The following is a 21,565-nucleotide window of genomic DNA, read 5'->3' as shown; positions in this document are numbered from 1 at the left end:
ATCCAAATGTCTAAAAATGCCCTCCTAAAAGGAATTTGGGCACCTTTGCGCATCTAGGCTGCAAAAAAGTGTCACATGTGGTATCGCCGTACTCAGGAGAAGTTGGGGAATGTGTTTTGGGGTGTCATTTTACATATACCCATGCTGGGTGAGAGAAATATCTTGGCAAAAGACAACATTTCCCATTTTTTTTATACAAAGTTGGCATTTGACCAAGATATTTATCTCACCCAGCATGGGTATATGTAAAATGACACCCCAAAACACATTCCCTAACTTCTCCTGAGTACGGCGATACCAAATGTGTGACACTTTTTTGCAGCCAAGGTGGGCAAAGGGGCACACATTCCAAAGAGCACCTTTCGGATTTCACAGGCCATTTTTTACAGATTTTGATTGCAAACTACTTCTCACGCATATGGGCCCCTAAAATGCCAGGGGAGTATAACTACCCCACAAGTGACCCCATTTTGGAAAGAAGACACCGCAAGGTATTCCGTGAAGGGCATGGCGAGTTCCTAGAATTGTTTATTTTTTGTCACAAGTTAGCGGAAAATGATGATTTTTTTTTCTCCTTACAAAGTCTCATATTCTACTAACTTGCGACAAAAAATAAAAAATTCTAGGAACTCGCCATGCCCCTCACGGAATACCTTGGGGTGTCTTCTTTCCAAAATGGGGTCACTTGTGGGGTAGTTATACTGCCCTGACATTTTAGGGGCCCAGATGCGTGAGAAGTAGTTTGCAATCAAAATGTGTAAAAAATGGCCTGTGAAATCCAAAAGGTGCTCTTTGGAATGTGTGCCCCTTTGCCCACCTTGGCTGCAAAAAAGTGTCACACATGTGGTATCGCCGTACTCAGGAGAAGTTGGGGAATGTGTTTTGGGGTGCCATTTTACATATACCCATGCTGGGTGAGATAAATATCTTGGTCAAATGCCAACTTTGTATAAAAAAAATGGGAAATGTTGTCTTTTGCCAAGATATTTCTCTCACCTAGCATGGGTATATGTAAAATTACACCCCAAAACACATTCCCCAACTTCTCCTGAGTATGGCGATACCAGATGTGTGACACTTTTTTGCAGCTTAGGTGGGCAAAGGGGCACACATTCCAAAGAGCACCTTTCGGATTTCACCGGTCATTTTTTTACAGATTTTGATTGCAAACTACTTCTCACGCATCTGGGCCCCTAAAATGCCAGGGCAGTATAACTACGCCACAAGTGACCCCATTTTGGAAAGAAGACACCCCAAGGTATTTTGTGATGGGCATAGTGAGTTCATGGAAGTTTTTATTTTTTGTCACAAGTTAGTGGAATATGAGACTTTGTAAGAAAAATTAAATAAAATAAATAAATCATCATTTTTCGCTAACTTGTGACAAAAAATAAAAAGTTCTATGAACTCACTATGCCCATCAGCGAATACCTTAGGGTGTCTACTTTCCGAAATGGGGTCATTTGTGCGGTGTTTGTACTGTCTGGGCATTGTAGAACCCCAGGAAACATGACAGGTGCTCAGAAAGTCAGAGCTGCTTCAAAAAGGGGAAATTCACATTTTTGTACCATAGTTTGTAAACGCTATAACTTTTACCCAAACCATTTTTCTTTTTGCCCAAACATTTTTTTTTATCAAAGACATGTAGAACAATAAATTTAGCGAAAAATTTATATATGGATGACTTTTTTTTTGCAAAATTTTACAACTGAAAAATGTCATTTTTTGGCAAAAAAATTGTTAAATTTCGATTAATAACAAAAAAAGTAAAAATGTCAGCAGCAATGAAATACCACCAAATGAAAGCTCTATTAGTGAGAAGAAAAGGAGGTAAAATTCATTTGTATGGTAAGTTGCATGACCGAGCAATAAACGGTGAAAGTAGTGTAGTGCAGAAGTGTAAAAAGTGGCCTGGTCATTAAGGGTGTTTCAGCTAGGGGGGTTGAAGTGGTTAAAGACTTCTGTCACCCCACTAAAGTCATTTTTTATTTTTTGGCTACTTAAATTCCTTATACTGCGATATATCAATATATAATGCTCTTATTCATTTTCCTTCAGCAGTTTCTTCAAAAAATTGACTTTTATAATATGTAAATGACCTCTCTACCAGCAAGTAGGGTGGCTACTTGCTGGTAGCAGCCGCATCCTCCTCATGTTGATTGACAGGGCCAGCGAACACGCTCGTCTTCTGGCTGGCCCTGTCTGCGTTTAAAATCTGGCGCCTGCTTGGCCGCTCCTTCCTCAGTGCACCTGCGCGGGGTGTAGATGTGACATCATCGGCGCAGGCACATTGAGGATGGAGCAGCCGAGCGAGCGTCCTCCTCTCAGTGCGCCTGCGCCGACTGAAGACAGGTATGGCGCAGGCGCCAGATTTTGAGCGCAGACAGGGCGTCTTAATGAAAGGAGGATGCGGCTGCTACCAGAAAGTAGGGCGGTCAGCAAGTAGGGAGGTAATTTACATATTATAAAAAATATATATTTTTTTTTAAGAAACTGCTGAAGGAAAATGAGTAAGAACATTATATATTGATATATCGCAGTATAAGGAATTTAAGTAGCCAAAAAATAAATAAAAATATTACTTTAGTGGAGTGACAGAAGCCCTTTAAGGGAGTTAAAAAATAAAGTTGATTTTGGAAATTTTCTTAATTTCAAAAATTTCTAAAATTCTAAACCTTCTAACGTCCTAAAAATATAAAATTACATTACCAAAATGATGCCAACATAAAGTAGACATGGTGACTGTTAATAAATATTTTATGAGGTATCGCTATCTGTCTTAAAAGCGGAGAGATTCAAATTTAGAAAACAGTGAATAATTTAAATTTCCGTTCACTTTTGGATTTTTTTTTATAAATAAAGTTAAAACGTATCAACTCAAATTTACCATTAACATGATGTACGATGTGTCATGAGAAAACAATCTCAGAATGGCTTGGATAAGTAAAAGCGTTCCAAAGTTATTACCACCTAAAGTGACATATGCCAGATCTGCAAAATTAGGCCTGGTCAGGAAAGGGGCAAATGGCCCGGTCTGGAAGTGGATAAAGAGGACCAGATAGGGTGGCAGATGCCAGCACTTTTTTTTCTAAAATACCCCTTCTGTGTCTCCCGCTGCTTTTGCCGCATGATATGTTGATTTAGAGTATCGGCACAGGGAGGAGGAGATGAACGGGTTTCTCAACGGACATCTACTTCTCATCTGGCTGTAGCGCGGTCCAATAACAGCGGAGAGCGTCACAGCCAAGGTGAAGGAGATGCCTATTGAGAAACCCTGCTGTCTCCTCCTCCCTGTACCGATGCTCTAAATTAAAATAACAGGCACCAAAAACAGCGGGGGAATGAAGAGGTATTAAAAAAAAAGTTCTGGCATCTGTAGGGGCCACCCTATCTGGTAATTATAACACATAATCCCATGAAAGGTACTCTTTAAGTAACAGAGCTTCTCAGTACAATTCATATCAGGCCGAGTACACACTTCAGCTATTTGGTCAATTATTTCTATCAGTTAGGGCTCATGCACACTAACACTGGATCTTTTTAGATCTGCAGATACTGGCTGGACACGGAAAAAAAAACACGTTTTTGTGCATGAGCCCTTATTGGGAGCCAAAAGACGGGTGCAAGTCAAAATCACATTACAGTAGGAAATTTTTACATTATACCTTATCGCAGAGTTGGCTTTACTACAGGTTTTGTCTAACGATAACTGATGGAAATAACTGACCAAATAACTGAAGTGTGTACCCAGAAGTGTGTGTGGCCTTACTACTGATGTTTGTGTGCATGGCTGTGTGCATGATTTAATGCACTTGTTTACAACTGGTGCTGCTGAAACAGCTGAACTTGAGAGGGAAGTCCACATACTTTTGGCCATATAGTGTACAGTAGACTTTTTTTTTGGTATACAATGCAAAATAAATATATCATCCAATACCTTTTATATTTAATTGCTTAAGTTCTTCATCATCACATTTTTTGCAAGACTTAATAGCTAAGGCTGGTGTCTTTTGGTAAACTTTCCAAAGTAGCAAATATTCTACACACATAGACACCAAGTTCCAACCAGCAATGAATCCACATCCTATAACAGGTGAACCAAAGGTCATTATCTGTCCAACCGCCAATGGAGCCAATATGTTTGTCAGCTGGTCGATTTGCCTCACTGTTGCATTCATGTCTGTCAAAACATAGACAAGAAAAATGAATTCTTTAGTCAGTCTAACCACAAACTTTTAATAACAACTTTAAGAAGTTATCCAAGTTCACATTTTGGGGCAAGAAGGTTATTAAAATACATTTTAAAAACTCATCCAAGCCACACTACAATCCAGTGCAGCTGCTCTGTCTTCACCAAACGGCTGCAGCCATATAATACAGTACATGCTACAGCTAATCACTGGCCTCAGAAGTCTTATGCTGTACACAGCTGAGCACAAAACAGATGTAGCTTGGAAAGGTGAGTTTGGGGTTTTTCTATTAACAGCCTCCCTACAGTTTTCCATAAAAAGTTCTCTCTGAAAAAACCTTTGACCCTTTAGTGACCAGCCTGTTTTGGGCCTTACTGACCAAGCGTTTCTTCTTTTTCAACGTCCCATTCCAAGAGCTATAACTTTTTTATTTTTCTGTCTACATAGCTTTATGAGGGCTTGTTTTTTGCATGACAAGTATTTTTCATTGGAATAATGTTGGAGTAAATGGCGTTCTTTGATCGCTTGTTATTACGTTTTTTCGGTTGCAACTAAGAACAAATGAGCAATTCATTATTTTATTTATTTTTTTATGTCTTTCACCGTTGGGGATAGTTTAAATGATATTTATGTAGTCCGGGTCGTTACAGATGCGGCAATACCAAACATATGGGGGAGATTTTTTTTTTGCAATTTTTTTTTATTGAAAAGCGTATTTTAGTAACATAGTACATAAGGCCAAAAAAAGACATTTGTCCATCCAGTTCGGCCTGTCATCCTGCAAGTTGATCCAGAGGAAGGCAACAAAAACCCTGTGAGGTAGAAGCCAATTTTCCTCACTTTAGGGGAATAAAAATTCCTTCCCGACTCCAATCAGGCAATCAGAATAACTCCCTGGATCAACGACCCCTCTATAGTAGCTATAGCCTGTAATATTATTACGCTCTAGAAATACATCCATGCCCCTCTTGAATTCCTTTATTGTACTCACCATCACCACCTCCTCAGGCAGAGAGTTCCATAGTCTCACTGCTCTTACCATAAAAAATCCTCTTCTATGTTTGTGTACAAACCTTCTTTCCTCCAGACGAAGAGGATGTCCCCTCGTCACAGTCACCGTCCTGGGAATGAATAGATCTCTGTACTGACCCCTGATATATTTATAGATATTAATTAGATCTCTTCTCAGTCGTCTTTTTTCTAAAGTGAATAACCCTAATTTTGATAATCTTTCAGGGTACTGTAGACCGCCCATTCCAGTTATTACTTTAGTTGCCCTCCTCTGCACCCTCTCCAGCTCTGCTATGTCTGCCTTGTTTACAGGAGCCCAGAACTGTACACAGTACTCCATGTGTGGTCTGACTAGCGATTTGTAAAGTGGTAGGACTATGTTCTCATCACGGGCATCTATGCCCCTTTTGATGCAACCCATTATCTTATTGGCCTTGGCAGCAGCTGCCTGACACTGGTTTTTGCAGCTTCGTTTGCTGTTTATTAAAATTCCTAGATCTTTTTCCATGTCAGTGTTACCGAGTATTATACCATTTAAAAAGTCCGGGTGACTTGCATTATTCCTTCCCATGTGCATAACTTTACATTTGTCAGTGTTAAACCTCATCTGCCACTTATCTGCCAAAGCCTCCAATCTATCCAGATCCATCTGTAGCAGTATACTGTCCTCATCAGTGTTAATTACTTTACACAGTTTAGTGTCATCTGCGAAAATTGATATTTTACTATGCAAGCCTTCTACAAGATCATTAATAAATATATTGAAGAGAATAGGGCCCAATACTGACCCCTGAGGTACTCCACTAGTGAAAGAGACCCAATCTGAGTATGTACCATTAATAACCACCCTCTGTTTTATATCATTGAGCCAGTTACTTACTCACTTACAGACGTTTTCTCCCAGTCCGAGCATTCTCATTTTATATACTAACCTTTTATGTGGTACAGTGTCAAATGCTTTGGAGAAGTCCAGATACACGACATCCATTGATTCGCCGCTGTCAAGTCTAGAACTTACCTCCTCATAGAAACTGATTAAATTTGTTTGACATGATCGATCCCTCACGAAGCCATGCTGATATGGCGTTATTTGCTTATTTCCGTTAAGATGCTCTAACATAGCATCTCTCAGAAAACCTTCAAACAGTTTACCTACAACAGATGTTAAACTTACCGGCCTATAGTTTCCAGGCTCTGTTTTTGGACCCTTTTTGAATATTGGCACCACATTTGCCATGCGCCAATCCTGTGGGACATTCCCTGTCAACATAGAATCTGCAAATATCAGAAATAAGAGTCTGGCTATGACATTACTTAATTCCCTTAGGATACGGGGGTGTATGCCATCCGGTCCTGGCGATTTGTCTATTTTAATCTTTTTAAGTCGCTGTTGCACTTCTTCCTGGGTCAGACAGGACACTTTTAATGGGGAATTTATTTCAACATTCAGCATGTCATCTGTCAGTTTATTTTCCTCAGTGAATACATTGGAGAAAAAAATATTTAACAACTTTGCTTTCTCCTCGTCGCTCTCTGCGACTCCCCCCTCATTACTCTTTAACGGGCCGACACCTTCAGATTTGTACTTTTTAACATTTATATAATTGAAGAACATTTTAGGGTTAGTTTTACTCTCTTTGGCAATTAATCTCTCGGTCTCTAGTTTGGCCGCTTTTATTTGTCTTTTACATGTTCTATTTTTTTCCTTATAGTTTTTCAGTGCTTCCGTGCTACCTTCCTGTTTTAGTGTTTTATATGCTTTCTTTTTTTTCATTTATTGCTTTCTTTACAGTTCTGTTTATCCACATTGGTTTCTTTTTGTTCCTTAACCTTTTATTCCCATACGGTATGTACCTCTCACAATGAGATTTTAGGATGCTTTTAAAGATATCCCATTTTGTGGCTGTATCTTTATTTGTGAGGACTTTATCCCATTTAGTTAGGCCTATGGCCTCTCTTAGTTGGCTAAATTTAGCTTTTTGGAAGTTTGGTATTTTTGTTCCTCCCTGTAGAAACGCTCTTTTGAATGATAATTGGAAGGTTATTACTTTGTGGTCACTATTTCCCAGGTGTCCCCCAACCTGCACGTCTGTTGTTCTGTCAGGCCTATTGGTTAATACTAAGTCCAGTATGGCTGTCCCTCTAGTTTGGTCCTGAACCAGTTGGGAGAGGTAATTGTCTTTGGTTATTGCCAAGAACCTGTTTCCTTTATGAGATATACAAGTTTCAGTTTCCCAGTCTATATCTGGGTAGTTGAAGTCCCCCATAATAACCACCTCATTATGATTTGCCGCCTCGTCTATCTCGTTTAGTAGTAGATTTTCTGTGGACTCCGGTATATTAGGTGGTTTATAGTAAACTCCTATTAGTAATTTATTATTGTTTTTAGCGCCATGTATCTCTACCCACAGTGACTCCACATGTTCATGTCCCTCACTTATATCTTCCCGGAGTGTGGGCTTTAGACAGGACTTTACATAAAGGCAGACCCCTCCCCCTCTCCGGTTTTGACGATCCTTTCTAAACAGGCTGTAACCCTGTACATTAACTGCCCAGTCATAGCTATCATCCAGCCATGTCTCAGTTATTCCCACTATGTCATAGTCCTCCTCACACATCACTAATTCCAGTTCACCAGTTTTATTAGTCAGGCTTCTGGCATTAGTATACATACATTTGAGAGGTTTACTCTACACCTTTCCTTCTGAACTGTTCTAGTCCCTCCTTCCATTCCTCCCCCAGTCTCACTACCTTGCCCCCGGTCTCTATCTGCACTATCTTCCCATTCTATAACATAATTACCCTCCCCCCCAGTCCCTAGTTTAAACACTCCTCCAACCTTCTAGCCATTTTCTTCCCCAACACAGCTGCCCCTTCCCCATTGAGGTGCAGCCCGTCTCTACGATAGAGCCTGTAGCCGATCGTGCCCTCAGCTTTTGACCTAAATCCCTGAAATCATTTTTAAGGACTCTCCACCTACCCCTAACTTTGTCATTGGTTCCGATATGGACCATGACCGCTGGTTCTTCTCCAGCCCCTCCCAGTAATCTGTCAACCCGATCCGCGATGTGTCGAACTCTAGCGCCAGGAAGACAGCACACTGTTCGGCGATCACGGTCTTTGTGACAGATTTCCCTATCTGTTCCCCTAATAATCGAGTCTCCCACTACCAGCACCTGTCTGGCCTGCCCTGCTCTCCTGGTCCCCTGATTACCGGAGCTGGCATTCCCCTGACTGGCAGAGGAAGTGTCTGGCTGCGGCAGTGCCATCCCTGGACTGACATCCCCCTCATCTGCCAAACGTGCAAACTTGTTGGGGTGTGTCAGATCAGGGCTAGCCTCCCTGGCACTCTTCCCTCTACCCCGCTTTCTAACTGTTACCCAGCTAGCTACCTCACTTTCCTCAGCCTCCTCTCTGTCACCCTCCCCTCATCTACCTCAAAGAGTGCTTGCTCGGTGAGAAGCAAACTCTTTTGCAAATTGTCAATGCCTCTCAGTGTTGCAACTTGCCCATTTAGAGACTCGATTAGCGATTCCAAACTGGTAATTTGCTCACATCTTGAACAAAGATATGCACCCTTGAACTCCTGTTCCAGGACTGCATACATCATGCAAGATGTGCACTGGACTGCGTTGTCAATTGTGCAACACATACTAAATGGGGATTACACCAGCAAAGTAAAAAATACAATATAATGTAGTACTAAGAAACTGGCTAATTACAGTCCCCCACTGAAGTCCCTGAATCTAAAGTCACTTAATCTTAAGTCACACACTTACGCAACCACGCTTAATCAACCATGCGTCGCGGTCAAACTCGCATTATATACCTCCTTATATAAATAAATAAATATAGATGCAGCTCACTACACCAGCCTGGTTTGTTTCCCCTCTGGGTTCAAAGAGGCTGTGCTGCTCACACTGCTGAGTTTTTATAGTCTCCTAATTAGACAACCACACCTGAATTAGACAGCCACACCCTAATTACTCACCTGTGCAATCCCTGTGCAACCCGCAACCATACTTAATCAACCACGCGTCGCGGTCAAACTCGCGTTATATATCTCCTTATATAAATAAATATAGATTTATTTTCAATGAAAAAAAAAAGTTAAAAATTTTTTTATGCGATTTTTTTTTTTCCCCCACTTATTAGTCCCACAAGGGGACTATAACAGACAGCTTGTTGATTAATTTCCAGCAGGCTGTGCCATTTTAAAATCACTCAAGGCTGGTCTGGGGCCTACACGAGACCCCATCCATCCTTCACACACATCGGCACCCAGCAATCGCATTTGTAGGGTGCCAGCTGATCTGAGACAGAGGGAGTCCGCTCCCTCTGTCAGCACTTTACATGCGGCGGGCGCCATTGTGTTAAACAGCCTGGATCGGAACTCCTGCTGGTCCGGGCTGTTAGAGCAGGGCAGCGGCTCTCATGTGAGACTGGGCCGCCATAAAAAAGTGGCATCCGAGCCTAAGGCCCCTTAGTCACCGCTGTAAAAAGGCGTAGGGGTGGTCACAGGACAAGAACATTTTGATTCTTAAAAGGGGTCATACAATTTTTTTTTTATCTGCCTCCTAGCCATTAGGAGCTGTAGAGAAATCCATAGTCACACAGTTCTCACATCTTGGTTCTGGACCCCTGGCACCAGGGCAGTCTTCACTGCTGTCTGTCAACTTCCTGTATGGACAGGGTCACATGTACCTCTGCATCCAATGACTTTAATCAGCAATGAAGTGTTCTCAAGCAGCACATCTCTCCTGACTTGCGTGTCACTTGGGGACATGTCATTGCTGAGGCTAGTCACCAACTGCCATAACAAAAACAGAGACAGGTGCACTATGTGGTCTTACTAACCCTCATACTGATGTAAAATTGAGAATTAGCCAACATATCCTGCTTGGAGGACATGTCTGAGCCCGAGCACCACGCCAAGGTTTCTCAAGTAGCTCGGGAACCTAACGCTAAACCTACCTGGGCCGTATGGGCAATACCAGGAGCCAGTGGGCGAATTACAGGTGCGCAAGGTCCGACTCAAAGCAATCTCCCAGTAACCTCCAGCATGTGACCATGCATACAATGGGAGGAGGCAGAGAGCTCTGAGCCCCACCCAAGACTGGCTGATATAGCCCGGGCCTCACATGTGCACCAGAATGCTGCCTGTGGATGGAAATAAAGGCACATTCAGACTAGGAGTTTCTACACCTCCAGAAATTCAGAATACAAACTACAAATTGGTGTGGTATTAAAAGGCAGGAAGTGCTCAACCCCATATGCAGTAGTGCATCTATACTGGGGGGGCAGATCCTGCACTTGTGGCCCGTTGCTAATGGCAATCCCCAGCAAAAATGCATACAATGGAGGATGCCTGCAGCGGACCACAAGTACCACAATGGACATCCTACACAGGATAGCAATTGTGTGGATGTGATAAACAGTCAAAATAACATAACAAAAACAGAGACAGGTGCACTATGTGGTCTTACTAACCCTCATACTGATGTAAAATTGAGAATTAGCCAACATATCCTGCTTGGAGGACATGTCTGAGCCCGAGCACCACGCCAAGGTTTCTCAAGTAGCTCGGGAACCTAACGCTAAACCTACCTGGGCCGTATGGGCAATACCAGGAGCCAGTGGGCGAATTACAGGTGCGCAAGGTCCGACTCAAAGCAATCTCCCAGTAACCTCCAGCATGTGACCATGCATACAATGGGAGGAGGCAGAGAGCTCTGAGCCCCACCCAAGACTGGCTGATATAGCCCGGGCCTCACATGTGCACCAGAATGCTGCCTGTGGATGGAAATAAAGGCACATTCAGACTAGGAGTTTCTACACCTCCAGAAATTCAGAATACAAACTACAAATTGGTGTGGTATTAAAAGGCAGGAAGTGCTCAACCCCATATGCAGTAGTGCATCTATACTGGGGGGGCAGATCCTGCACTTGTGGCCCGTTGCTAATGGCAATCCCCAGCAAAAATGCATACAATGGAGGATGCCTGCAGCGGACCACAAGTACCACAATGGACATCCTACACAGGATAGCAATTGTGTGGATGTGATAAACAGTCAAAATAACATAACAAAAACAGAGACAGGTGCACTATGTGGTCTTACTAACCCTCATACTGATGTAAAATTGAGAATTAGCCAACATATCCTGCTTGGAGGACATGTCTGAGCCCGAGCACCACGCCAAGGTTTCTCAAGTAGCTCGGGAACCTAACGCTAAACCTACCTGGGCCGTATGGGCAATACCAGGAGCCAGTGGGCGAATTACAGGTGCGCAAGGTCCGACTCAAAGCAATCTCCCAGTAACCTCCAGCATGTGACCATGCATACAATGGGAGGAGGCAGAGAGCTCTGAGCCCCACCCAAGACTGGCTGATATAGCCCGGGCCTCACATGTGCACCAGAATGCTGCCTGTGGATGGAAATAAAGGCACATTCAGACTAGGAGTTTCTACACCTCCAGAAATTCAGAATACAAACTACAAATTGGTGTGGTATTAAAAGGCAGGAAGTGCTCAACCCCATATGCAGTAGTGCATCTATACTGGGGGGGCAGATCCTGCACTTGTGGCCCGTTGCTAATGGCAATCCCCAGCAAAAATGCATACAATGGAGGATGCCTGCAGCGGACCACAAGTACCACAATGGACATCCTACACAGGATAGCAATTGTGTGGATGTGATAAACAGTCAAAATAACATAACAAAAACAGAGACAGGTGCACTATGTGGTCTTACTAACCCTCATACTGATGTAAAATTGAGAATTAGCCAACATATCCTGCTTGGAGGACATGTCTGAGCCCGAGCACCACGCCAAGGTTTCTCAAGTAGCTCGGGAACCTAACGCTAAACCTACCTGGGCCGTATGGGCAATACCAGGAGCCAGTGGGCGAATTACAGGTGCGCAAGGTCCGACTCAAAGCAATCTCCCAGTAACCTCCAGCATGTGACCATGCATACAATGGGAGGAGGCAGAGAGCTCTGAGCCCCACCCAAGACTGGCTGATATAGCCCGGGCCTCACATGTGCACCAGAATGCTGCCTGTGGATGGAAATAAAGGCACATTCAGACTAGGAGTTTCTACACCTCCAGAAATTCAGAATACAAACTACAAATTGGTGTGGTATTAAAAGGCAGGAAGTGCTCAACCCCATATGCAGTAGTGCATCTATACTGGGGGGGCAGATCCTGCACTTGTGGCCCGTTGCTAATGGCAATCCCCAGCAAAAATGCATACAATGGAGGATGCCTGCAGCGGACCACAAGTACCACAATGGACATCCTACACAGGATAGCAATTGTGTGGATGTGATAAACAGTCAAAATAACATAACAAAAACAGAGACAGGTGCACTATGTGGTCTTACTAACCCTCATACTGATGTAAAATTGAGAATTAGCCAACATATCCTGCTTGGAGGACATGTCTGAGCCCGAGCACCACGCCAAGGTTTCTCAAGTAGCTCGGGAACCTAACGCTAAACCTACCTGGGCCGTATGGGCAATACCAGGAGCCAGTGGGCGAATTACAGGTGCGCAAGGTCCGACTCAAAGCAATCTCCCAGTAACCTCCAGCATGTGACCATGCATACAATGGGAGGAGGCAGAGAGCTCTGAGCCCCACCCAAGACTGGCTGATATAGCCCGGGCCTCACATGTGCACCAGAATGCTGCCTGTGGATGGAAATAAAGGCACATTCAGACTAGGAGTTTCTACACCTCCAGAAATTCAGAATACAAACTACAAATTGGTGTGGTATTAAAAGGCAGGAAGTGCTCAACCCCATATGCAGTAGTGCATCTATACTGGGGGGGCAGATCCTGCACTTGTGGCCCGTTGCTAATGGCAATCCCCAGCAAAAATGCATACAATGGAGGATGCCTGCAGCGGACCACAAGTACCACAATGGACATCCTACACAGGATAGCAATTGTGTGGATGTGATAAACAGTCAAAATAACATAACAAAAACAGAGACAGGTGCACTATGTGGTCTTACTAACCCTCATACTGATGTAAAATTGAGAATTAGCCAACATATCCTGCTTGGAGGACATGTCTGAGCCCGAGCACCACGCCAAGGTTTCTCAAGTAGCTCGGGAACCTAACGCTAAACCTACCTGGGCCGTATGGGCAATACCAGGAGCCAGTGGGCGAATTACAGGTGCGCAAGGTCCGACTCAAAGCAATCTCCCAGTAACCTCCAGCATGTGACCATGCATACAATGGGAGGAGGCAGAGAGCTCTGAGCCCCACCCAAGACTGGCTGATATAGCCCGGGCCTCACATGTGCACCAGAATGCTGCCTGTGGATGGAAATAAAGGCACATTCAGACTAGGAGTTTCTACACCTCCAGAAATTCAGAATACAAACTACAAATTGGTGTGGTATTAAAAGGCAGGAAGTGCTCAACCCCATATGCAGTAGTGCATCTATACTGGGGGGGCAGATCCTGCACTTGTGGCCCGTTGCTAATGGCAATCCCCAGCAAAAATGCATACAATGGAGGATGCCTGCAGCGGACCACAAGTACCACAATGGACATCCTACACATCCACACAATTGCTATCCTGTGTAGGATGTCCATTGTGGTACTTGTGGTCCGCTGCAGGCATCCTCCATTGTATGCATTTTTGCTGGGGATTGCCATTAGCAACGGGCCACAAGTGCAGGATCTGCCCCCCCAGTATAGATGCACTACTGCATATGGGGTTGAGCACTTCCTGCCTTTTAATACCACACCAATTTGTAGTTTGTATTCTGAATTTCTGGAGGTGTAGAAACTCCTAGTCTGAATGTGCCTTTATTTCCATCCACAGGCAGCATTCTGGTGCACATGTGAGGCCCGGGCTATATCAGCCAGTCTTGGGTGGGGCTCAGAGCTCTCTGCCTCCTCCCATTGTATGCATGGTCACATGCTGGAGGTTACTGGGAGATTGCTTTGAGTCGGACCTTGCGCACCTGTAATTCGCCCACTGGCTCCTGGTATTGCCCATACGGCCCAGGTAGGTTTAGCGTTAGGTTCCCGAGCTACTTGAGAAACCTTGGCGTGGTGCTCGGGCTCAGACATGTCCTCCAAGCAGGATATGTTGGCTAATTCTCAATTTTACATCAGTATGAGGGTTAGTAAGACCACATAGTGCACCTGTCTCTGTTTTTGTTATGTTATTTTGACTGTTTATCACATCCACACAATTGCTATCCTGTGTAGGATGTCCATTGTGGTACTTGTGGTCCGCTGCAGGCATCCTCCATTGTATGCATTTTTGCTGGGGATTGCCATTAGCAACGGGCCACAAGTGCAGGATCTGCCCCCCCAGTATAGATGCACTACTGCATATGGGGTTGAGCACTTCCTGCCTTTTAATACCACACCAATTTGTAGTTTGTATTCTGAATTTCTGGAGGTGTAGAAACTCCTAGTCTGAATGTGCCTTTATTTCCATCCACAGGCAGCATTCTGGTGCACATGTGAGGCCCGGGCTATATCAGCCAGTCTTGGGTGGGGCTCAGAGCTCTCTGCCTCCTCCCATTGTATGCATGGTCACATGCTGGAGGTTACTGGGAGATTGCTTTGAGTCGGACCTTGCGCACCTGTAATTCGCCCACTGGCTCCTGGTATTGCCCATACGGCCCAGGTAGGTTTAGCGTTAGGTTCCCGAGCTACTTGAGAAACCTTGGCGTGGTGCTCGGGCTCAGACATGTCCTCCAAGCAGGATATGTTGGCTAATTCTCAATTTTACATCAGTATGAGGGTTAGTAAGACCACATAGTGCACCTGTCTCTGTTTTTGTTATGTTATTTTGACTGTTTATCACATCCACACAATTGCTATCCTGTGTAGGATGTCCATTGTGGTACTTGTGGTCCGCTGCAGGCATCCTCCATTGTATGCATTTTTGCTGGGGATTGCCATTAGCAACGGGCCACAAGTGCAGGATCTGCCCCCCCAGTATAGATGCACTACTGCATATGGGGTTGAGCACTTCCTGCCTTTTAATACCACACCAATTTGTAGTTTGTAGTCACCAACTGCAGTGCAGCACATGCACCCCTTTGTGCAGAATATTGATAGACATTGGCTGGAAGTCCAGTGAAGACAGCTCAGGAGCCAGGGAGGCAGAACTGGGTGGTGTGGACCAGGTAAGTGCACATTTCTCCATATGCCACCATGTCTGGGAGATATTTTTAAAAATTAAATAAAAAAGCTTGGTCAACCGCTTTAACCCCTTAAGGACTTGGCCATTTTTTGCAAATCTGACCAGTGTCACTTTAAGTGCTGATAACTTTAAAACGCTTTGACTTATCCAGGCCATTCTGAGTTAGTTTCTTCGTCACATATTGTAATTCATGACACTGGTGAAATGGAAATAAAAAAAATCATTTTTATTTATAAAAAATACTAAATTTACCAATTTTTTTTTAAAAATAGCAAATTTCCAAGTTTCAATTTCTCTACTTCTATAATACATAGTAATACCTCTAAAAATTGTTATTACTTTACATTCCCCATATGTCTACTTCATGTTTGGATCATTTTAGGAATTATATTTACATTTTTGGGGATGTTACAAGGCTTAGAAGTTTAGAAGCAAATCTTGAAATATTTCAAAAATTTTCAAAAACCCAATTTTTAGGGACCAGTTCAGGTCTGAAGTCACTTTGCGAGGCTTACATAATAGAAACCACCCAAAAATGACCCCATTCTATAAACTACACCCCTCAAGGTATTCAAAACTGATTTTACAAACTTTGTTAACCCTTTAGGTGTTCCACAAGAATTAATGGAAAATAGATACAATTTCAAAATTTCACTTTTTTGGCTGATTTTCTATTTTAATATTTTATTTCCAGTTACAAAGCAAGGGTTAACAGCCAAACCAAACTCAATAGTTATGGCCCTGATTCTGTAGTTTACAGAAACACCCCATATGTGGTTGTAAACCTCTGTGCGGGCACACGACAGGGTGCAGAAGGAAAGGAATGCCATATGGTTTTTGGAAGGCAGGTTTTGCTGGACTGGTTTTTTTGACAACATGTCCCATTTGAAGCCTCCCTGATGCACCCCTAGAGTAGAAACATCATAAAAGTTACCCCATCTAAGAAACTACACCCCTCAAGGTATTCAAAACAGATTTGACAAACATTGTTAACCCTTTAGGTATTCCACAAGAGTTATTGGCAAATAGAGATAACATTTCTGAATTTCAATTTTTTGGCAAATTTTTTATTTTAATCCATTTTTCCCAGTAACAAAGCAAGGGTTAACAGCCAAACAAAACTCAATATTTATGGCCCTGATTCTGTAGTGTAAACTGCTGTACGGGCACACAGCAAGGCGCAGAAGGAAAGGAATGCCATACGGTTTTTGGAAGGCAGATTTTGCTGGACTGTTTTTTTTTTTTTTACACCATGTTCCATTTGAAGCCCCTCTGATGCACCCCTAAAGTAGAAACTCCAAAAAGTTACCCCATTTTAGAAACTATGGCATAGGGTGGCAGTATTTTTGGTACTAGTTTAGGGTACATATGATTTTTGGTTGCTCTATATTACACTTTTTGTGAGGCAAGGTAACAAGAAATAGCTGTTTTGGCACCATTTTTATTTTTTGTTATTTACAACATTCATCTGACAGGTTAGATCATGTGATATTTTTATAGACCAGGTTGTCATGGATGCGGTGATACCTAATAGGTTTTTTTTTTTTTTATTTATGTAAGTTTTACACAATGATTAATTTTTTGAAACAAAAAAATCATGTTTTAATGTTTCCATAGAGCAGTGTTTCCCAACCAGTGTGCCTCCAGCTGTTGCAAAACTACAACTTCCAGCATGCCCGCACAGCCAAAGGCAGCCAATAGTGTGCCACTATTTTGGGGTGTTTTTATTTTTTACGTTGTTCATCTGATGGGTTAGGTCATGTGATATTTTTATAGAGCCGGTCGATACGGATGCGGCGATACCTAATATGTATACTTTTTTTTTTTTATTTATGTAAGGGCTCTTTCACACCTGCATTCTTTTCTTCCGGCATAGAGTTCTGTCGTCGGGGCTCTATGCCGGAAGAATCCTGATCAGTTTTATCCTAATGCATTCTGAATGGAGTGAAATCCGTTCAGGATGCATCAGGATGTCTTCAGTTCCGGAACGGAACGTTTTTTGGCCGGAGAAAATACCGCAGCATGCTGCGCTTTTTGCTCCGGCCAAAAATCCTGAAGACTTGCCGCAAGGCCGGATCCGGAATTAATGCCCATTGAAAGGCATTGATCCGGATCCGGCCTTAAGCTAAACGTCGTTTCGGCGCATTGCCGGATCCGACGTTTAGCTTTTTCTGAATGGTTACCATGGCTGCTGGGACACTAAAGACCTGGCAGCCATGGTAAAGTGTAGCGGGGAGCAGGGGAGCAGCATACTTACCGTCCGTGCGGCTCCTGGGGCGCTCCAGAGTGACGTCAGGGCGCGCCAGGCGCATGGATGGCGTGATCGCATGGCACGTCATCCATGCGCATGGGGCGCTCTGACGTCATTCTGGAGCGCCCCGGTTGCCGCGCGGACTGTAAGTATACCGCTCCCCCGCTCCCACTATGGCAACCAGGACTTTAATAGCGTCCTGGCTGCCAAAGTAACACTGAAAGCATTCTAAAGACGGATCAGTCTTCAAATGCTTTCAGTACACTTGCGTTTTTCCGGATCCGGCGTGTAATTCCGGCAAGTGGAGTACACGCCGGATCCGGACAACGCAAGTGTGAAAGAGGCCTAAGTTTTACACAATGATTTCATTTTTGAAGCAAAAAAAAATATGTTTTAGTGTCTCCATATTCTGAGCCATTTTTTTATTTTTTAGGGCGATTGTCTCAGGTAGGGGCTCATTTTTTGCGGGATGAGGAGACTGTTAGATTGGTACTATTTTGGTGGGCAAACGCTTTTTTATCGCTTGTTGTGATGTAAGGTGAAAATTGTTTATTTAGCACAGTTTTATTTTTACGGTGTTTATTTGGGGAAAATGACGTTTTTGTTTATTTTTACTTAAAACTTTAATTCTTTGGGGGGAAAACTTTATTTTTTTTACTTTTTTTTCACTTTATTTTTTGTCCCACTTTGGGACTTGGACTTTTGGGGGTCTACTCCTTTACAATGCATTCCAATACTTCTGTATTGGAATGCATTGGCTGTATGAGTAATACTGTGTGTATTACTCATACAGCTTCCGGCCTGTGAGATCCAGGGGGCTAGATCTCACAGGCTCGTCACCGGAAGGCAGCGCAATGCATTCCATGCCATCGGGTCCCCCCTACAGCCGCATGGGGACCTGATGGCACCGCTGCAAACCGCAGTTAAAGCCGCAAACCGTAGGTCTGAATTGACCTGCGGTTTGCTGCGATCGCCGATACGCCCCTGGTGGATGCCCGCTGAATGACTTCAGCGGACATCCTGTTCCTATTAACCCCCGCCGTGCCGCAATCTAGTTTTAAAGTTATGACGTACCGGTAGGTCATGGGTCCTTAAGGACTCGAGAAACATGCCGAACCGGTACGTCATAAGTCCTTTAAGAGGTTAAAGACCGAGTATTTTTTATTCCCTTATTCCAAGAGCCATGACTATTTTTTTCCATTCAAATAGTTGTATAATGGCTTTTTTCCTTTTCGCAGAACTAGTTGTATACAGTATGTACAGCAATTTTTTTTACATTGTAATAGTTTTGCACAATATTCCGTACAATGTTTTATGTTAAAAGTACTTTTTGTGGTTCAAATCACCTCTATGAATTCCCAATTGCCTAGAAGCAGAACAGCAAAATTAAAAGAATAACCGGATTTGGCACACAGCTGAGCCTGATCTGTCATGGATCTGCAAAAACGCTTCCGTTACAATAATACAACCGTATGCATCCGTCATGAACGGATCCGATTGTATTATGTCTTATATAGCCATGACGGATCTGTCATGAACACCATTGAAAGTCAATGGGGGACGGATCCATTTTCTACTATGTCAGAGAAAAAACGTATCCGTCCCCATTGACTTACATTGTGTGTCAGGACAGATCCATTTTGCTCCGCACCACATCGCGGACAGAAAAATGCTGCTTGAAGCTTTTTTCTGTCCGTGATAGGAGCCCAACCAAATGGAACGGAATGCATTCTGGTGCACTCCGTTTCATTCAGTTTAGTTTTGTCCCTATTGACATTGAATGGGGCCAAAACTAAAGCGTTTTCTTCTGCTATTGAGATCCTAACACAGATCTCATTAGCGGAATTGAAAACGCTAGTGTGAAAGTAGCCTGACCCAAAAAGGTTCAGCTCAGGTTCCTTTACGATTATTTTAAAAAATAATCTGCAATGAAGGCAGAGCTCATCATTTAACCAAATAAAAAAAAATATTTTTGTGCCTTGCAAAAGTATTCACCCCCTTGACTTTTGTCATATTTTGTTGCCTCACAACCTGGAAATTAACATGGATTGTTTGAGGATTTGCATAATTGAATTTACAGAACATGCCCACAATTTTAAAGATGTTTTATTTTTATTGTGACGCAAACAAGTTATAAGGAAATGGCTATTTTCTGCCTCAGGGCCTTGCGGCCACATTCCTGGGCAGGGGGAAGAAGGGATTGGCACAGACACGCCACATGTTACCTGCACGTCTCGGTGGGCAGCAGAGCCGGCTTCCATGTGTTTAGAGCCGCGCTCTGCTGCCTCAAGTTGTCCCAGCATGCCATCTGCTGGTCGGCAGGGTTATTACAGCTTACATTTGCCTGTCATGTCTTGATACATCCTGCTTATGGTTGTGTAGTGTTAAAGTTGTAAATAAAGAAAAAAAGAAAAAGGTGTGTTACAGGAAAAAAATTAATAAAAAATAAAGATTAAAATGATGATGAGTGTTTAAAAAAAGAATATATATATTTATCATATACGGTTCCTATGTATATCCGGCATTGTTTTACATCATAGGACGGGGCAGTACATTGGTTATATTCAGTCCCATCAGGGTTATGTCTGGCTGCAGAGGGGCCTTGGTTGCATTGTTTTTCCTGCTTCATGAACTAGTGGGGGCATATCAAGCAGTGCGTTACTTACCAATTATTAGGTCAATTGTCTACAGGTTTTTCTTCATATATGCGTCCCATAGGTTTGTGACTCCTATTCACCCACTGCACAGCTTTTTACCAGCAGACGCAGCTATACTTAGTAGACACGTTTGGCATCAGGGTCAAAGTAAGCTATTGTGCATCATGGGAGTAGATTTTAAGACTAGGGGGTTTCGTACAGTTGCTAATACTCTGTTTTTAACATGTTCAGCTACGTTCAGTCACTACATCAGCAAGGAAGCAGTTGCCAGGTACAGTAGAATTGTGGGTGCGTACTCACATTCCACTTACAAAGCTGGTTATGGCAAGTCTGTCTGACGGGCAGGTCTCTAACATATCTATTATATCCTCGGTTAGGCAAAAAAAAAAATTAAAAAAAAAAAATTTGAAAAATATATATAATTTATACCTTAAGTCCTGTCACGTTTACAGGCATGAATTCGATACGTCTGTCATGTCTACAGACACGTTAAGTCCTGTCACAACCACAGGATACTATCCTACACTGCATGCCTTGTTCACTCTCATGTCTCAGTCCACACTCGTTCGGAGCTTGCAAGGCTACTTAGGTCACATTCTATTCTGAAATGTACACATCTTCCCATATTCAGTCACTTCGGTGAAGGGGTGCTCCGCATGCTGGACGGTATCTTGTGTGATGGTACGGCCGTTCTTGGCACATCAGTGGTCCGTGGTACTGGTGAGTGGCACAAGCTGGTGTTGGGTATTCATCTTCTGCATTAATTATGTTATGTTTTAGTAGGATGTCTCAAGAATCATTGATGGGTGATACTTCATCATCCCGTGGGAGCGTGGCGTCGCATTCCGCAAGAGACTCCACACCATCATTAAGGTCGTGGACTGTGCCCAAGTTGATGGCAGAGTTATCCAAGAGAGCCATTCTATTTCCAGCTTCTGCAAGGAAGGCGGAACTGTTCCGTCTTCTGTCTTCAGTTCCAGTGGTCCAAAACCCGCAGGTGGTGTCCTTAGACATTATTCAGACCTCGCTTATGCAACTGCACGCGGCCATCAACTCCATGGTGTCATCGATGTTAAACTTTCAGGCCAGGCTAGAGTCGGTCGAGGCAGGCGATACAGCTGCCTGTTTGGTGTGCCAGAGTCCGTCAGGTTCTTCTAGCCTCCAGGCTAGTGTGGCTGGTGGGTCAGGTTCTATACCCCCTATCGCACCGTCTCACTTCGTTCCAGCCAACATACGGCAGGACATAATTGACGGTAAGGACGTGAACTTAGAATCC

At 43.4% G+C, this 21,565-nt stretch overlaps 1 protein-coding gene across 1 annotated transcript in view; it reads right to left on the bottom strand.

Moving 5' to 3' along the window:
- SLC40A1 (solute carrier family 40 member 1) overlaps window positions 1–21,565 on the bottom strand; it is a 299,923-nt gene that overhangs the window by 111,462 nt on the left and 166,896 nt on the right. The window contains exon 6 of the mRNA XM_044304309.1: window positions 3,938–4,180. Within this exon, the coding sequence (XP_044160244.1) occupies window positions 3,938–4,180 (243 nt within the window). The remainder of the gene's footprint in view (window positions 1–3,937; window positions 4,181–21,565) is intronic.

This window comes from Bufo gargarizans, chromosome 8 (genome assembly GCF_014858855.1).
Source record: "Bufo gargarizans isolate SCDJY-AF-19 chromosome 8, ASM1485885v1, whole genome shotgun sequence".
NCBI classification, from domain to species: Eukaryota; Metazoa; Chordata; class Amphibia; order Anura; family Bufonidae; genus Bufo; species Bufo gargarizans.
Note: the sequence above shows the minus strand (reverse complement) of the source record. Positions and strands in the feature narration are given on the sequence as shown.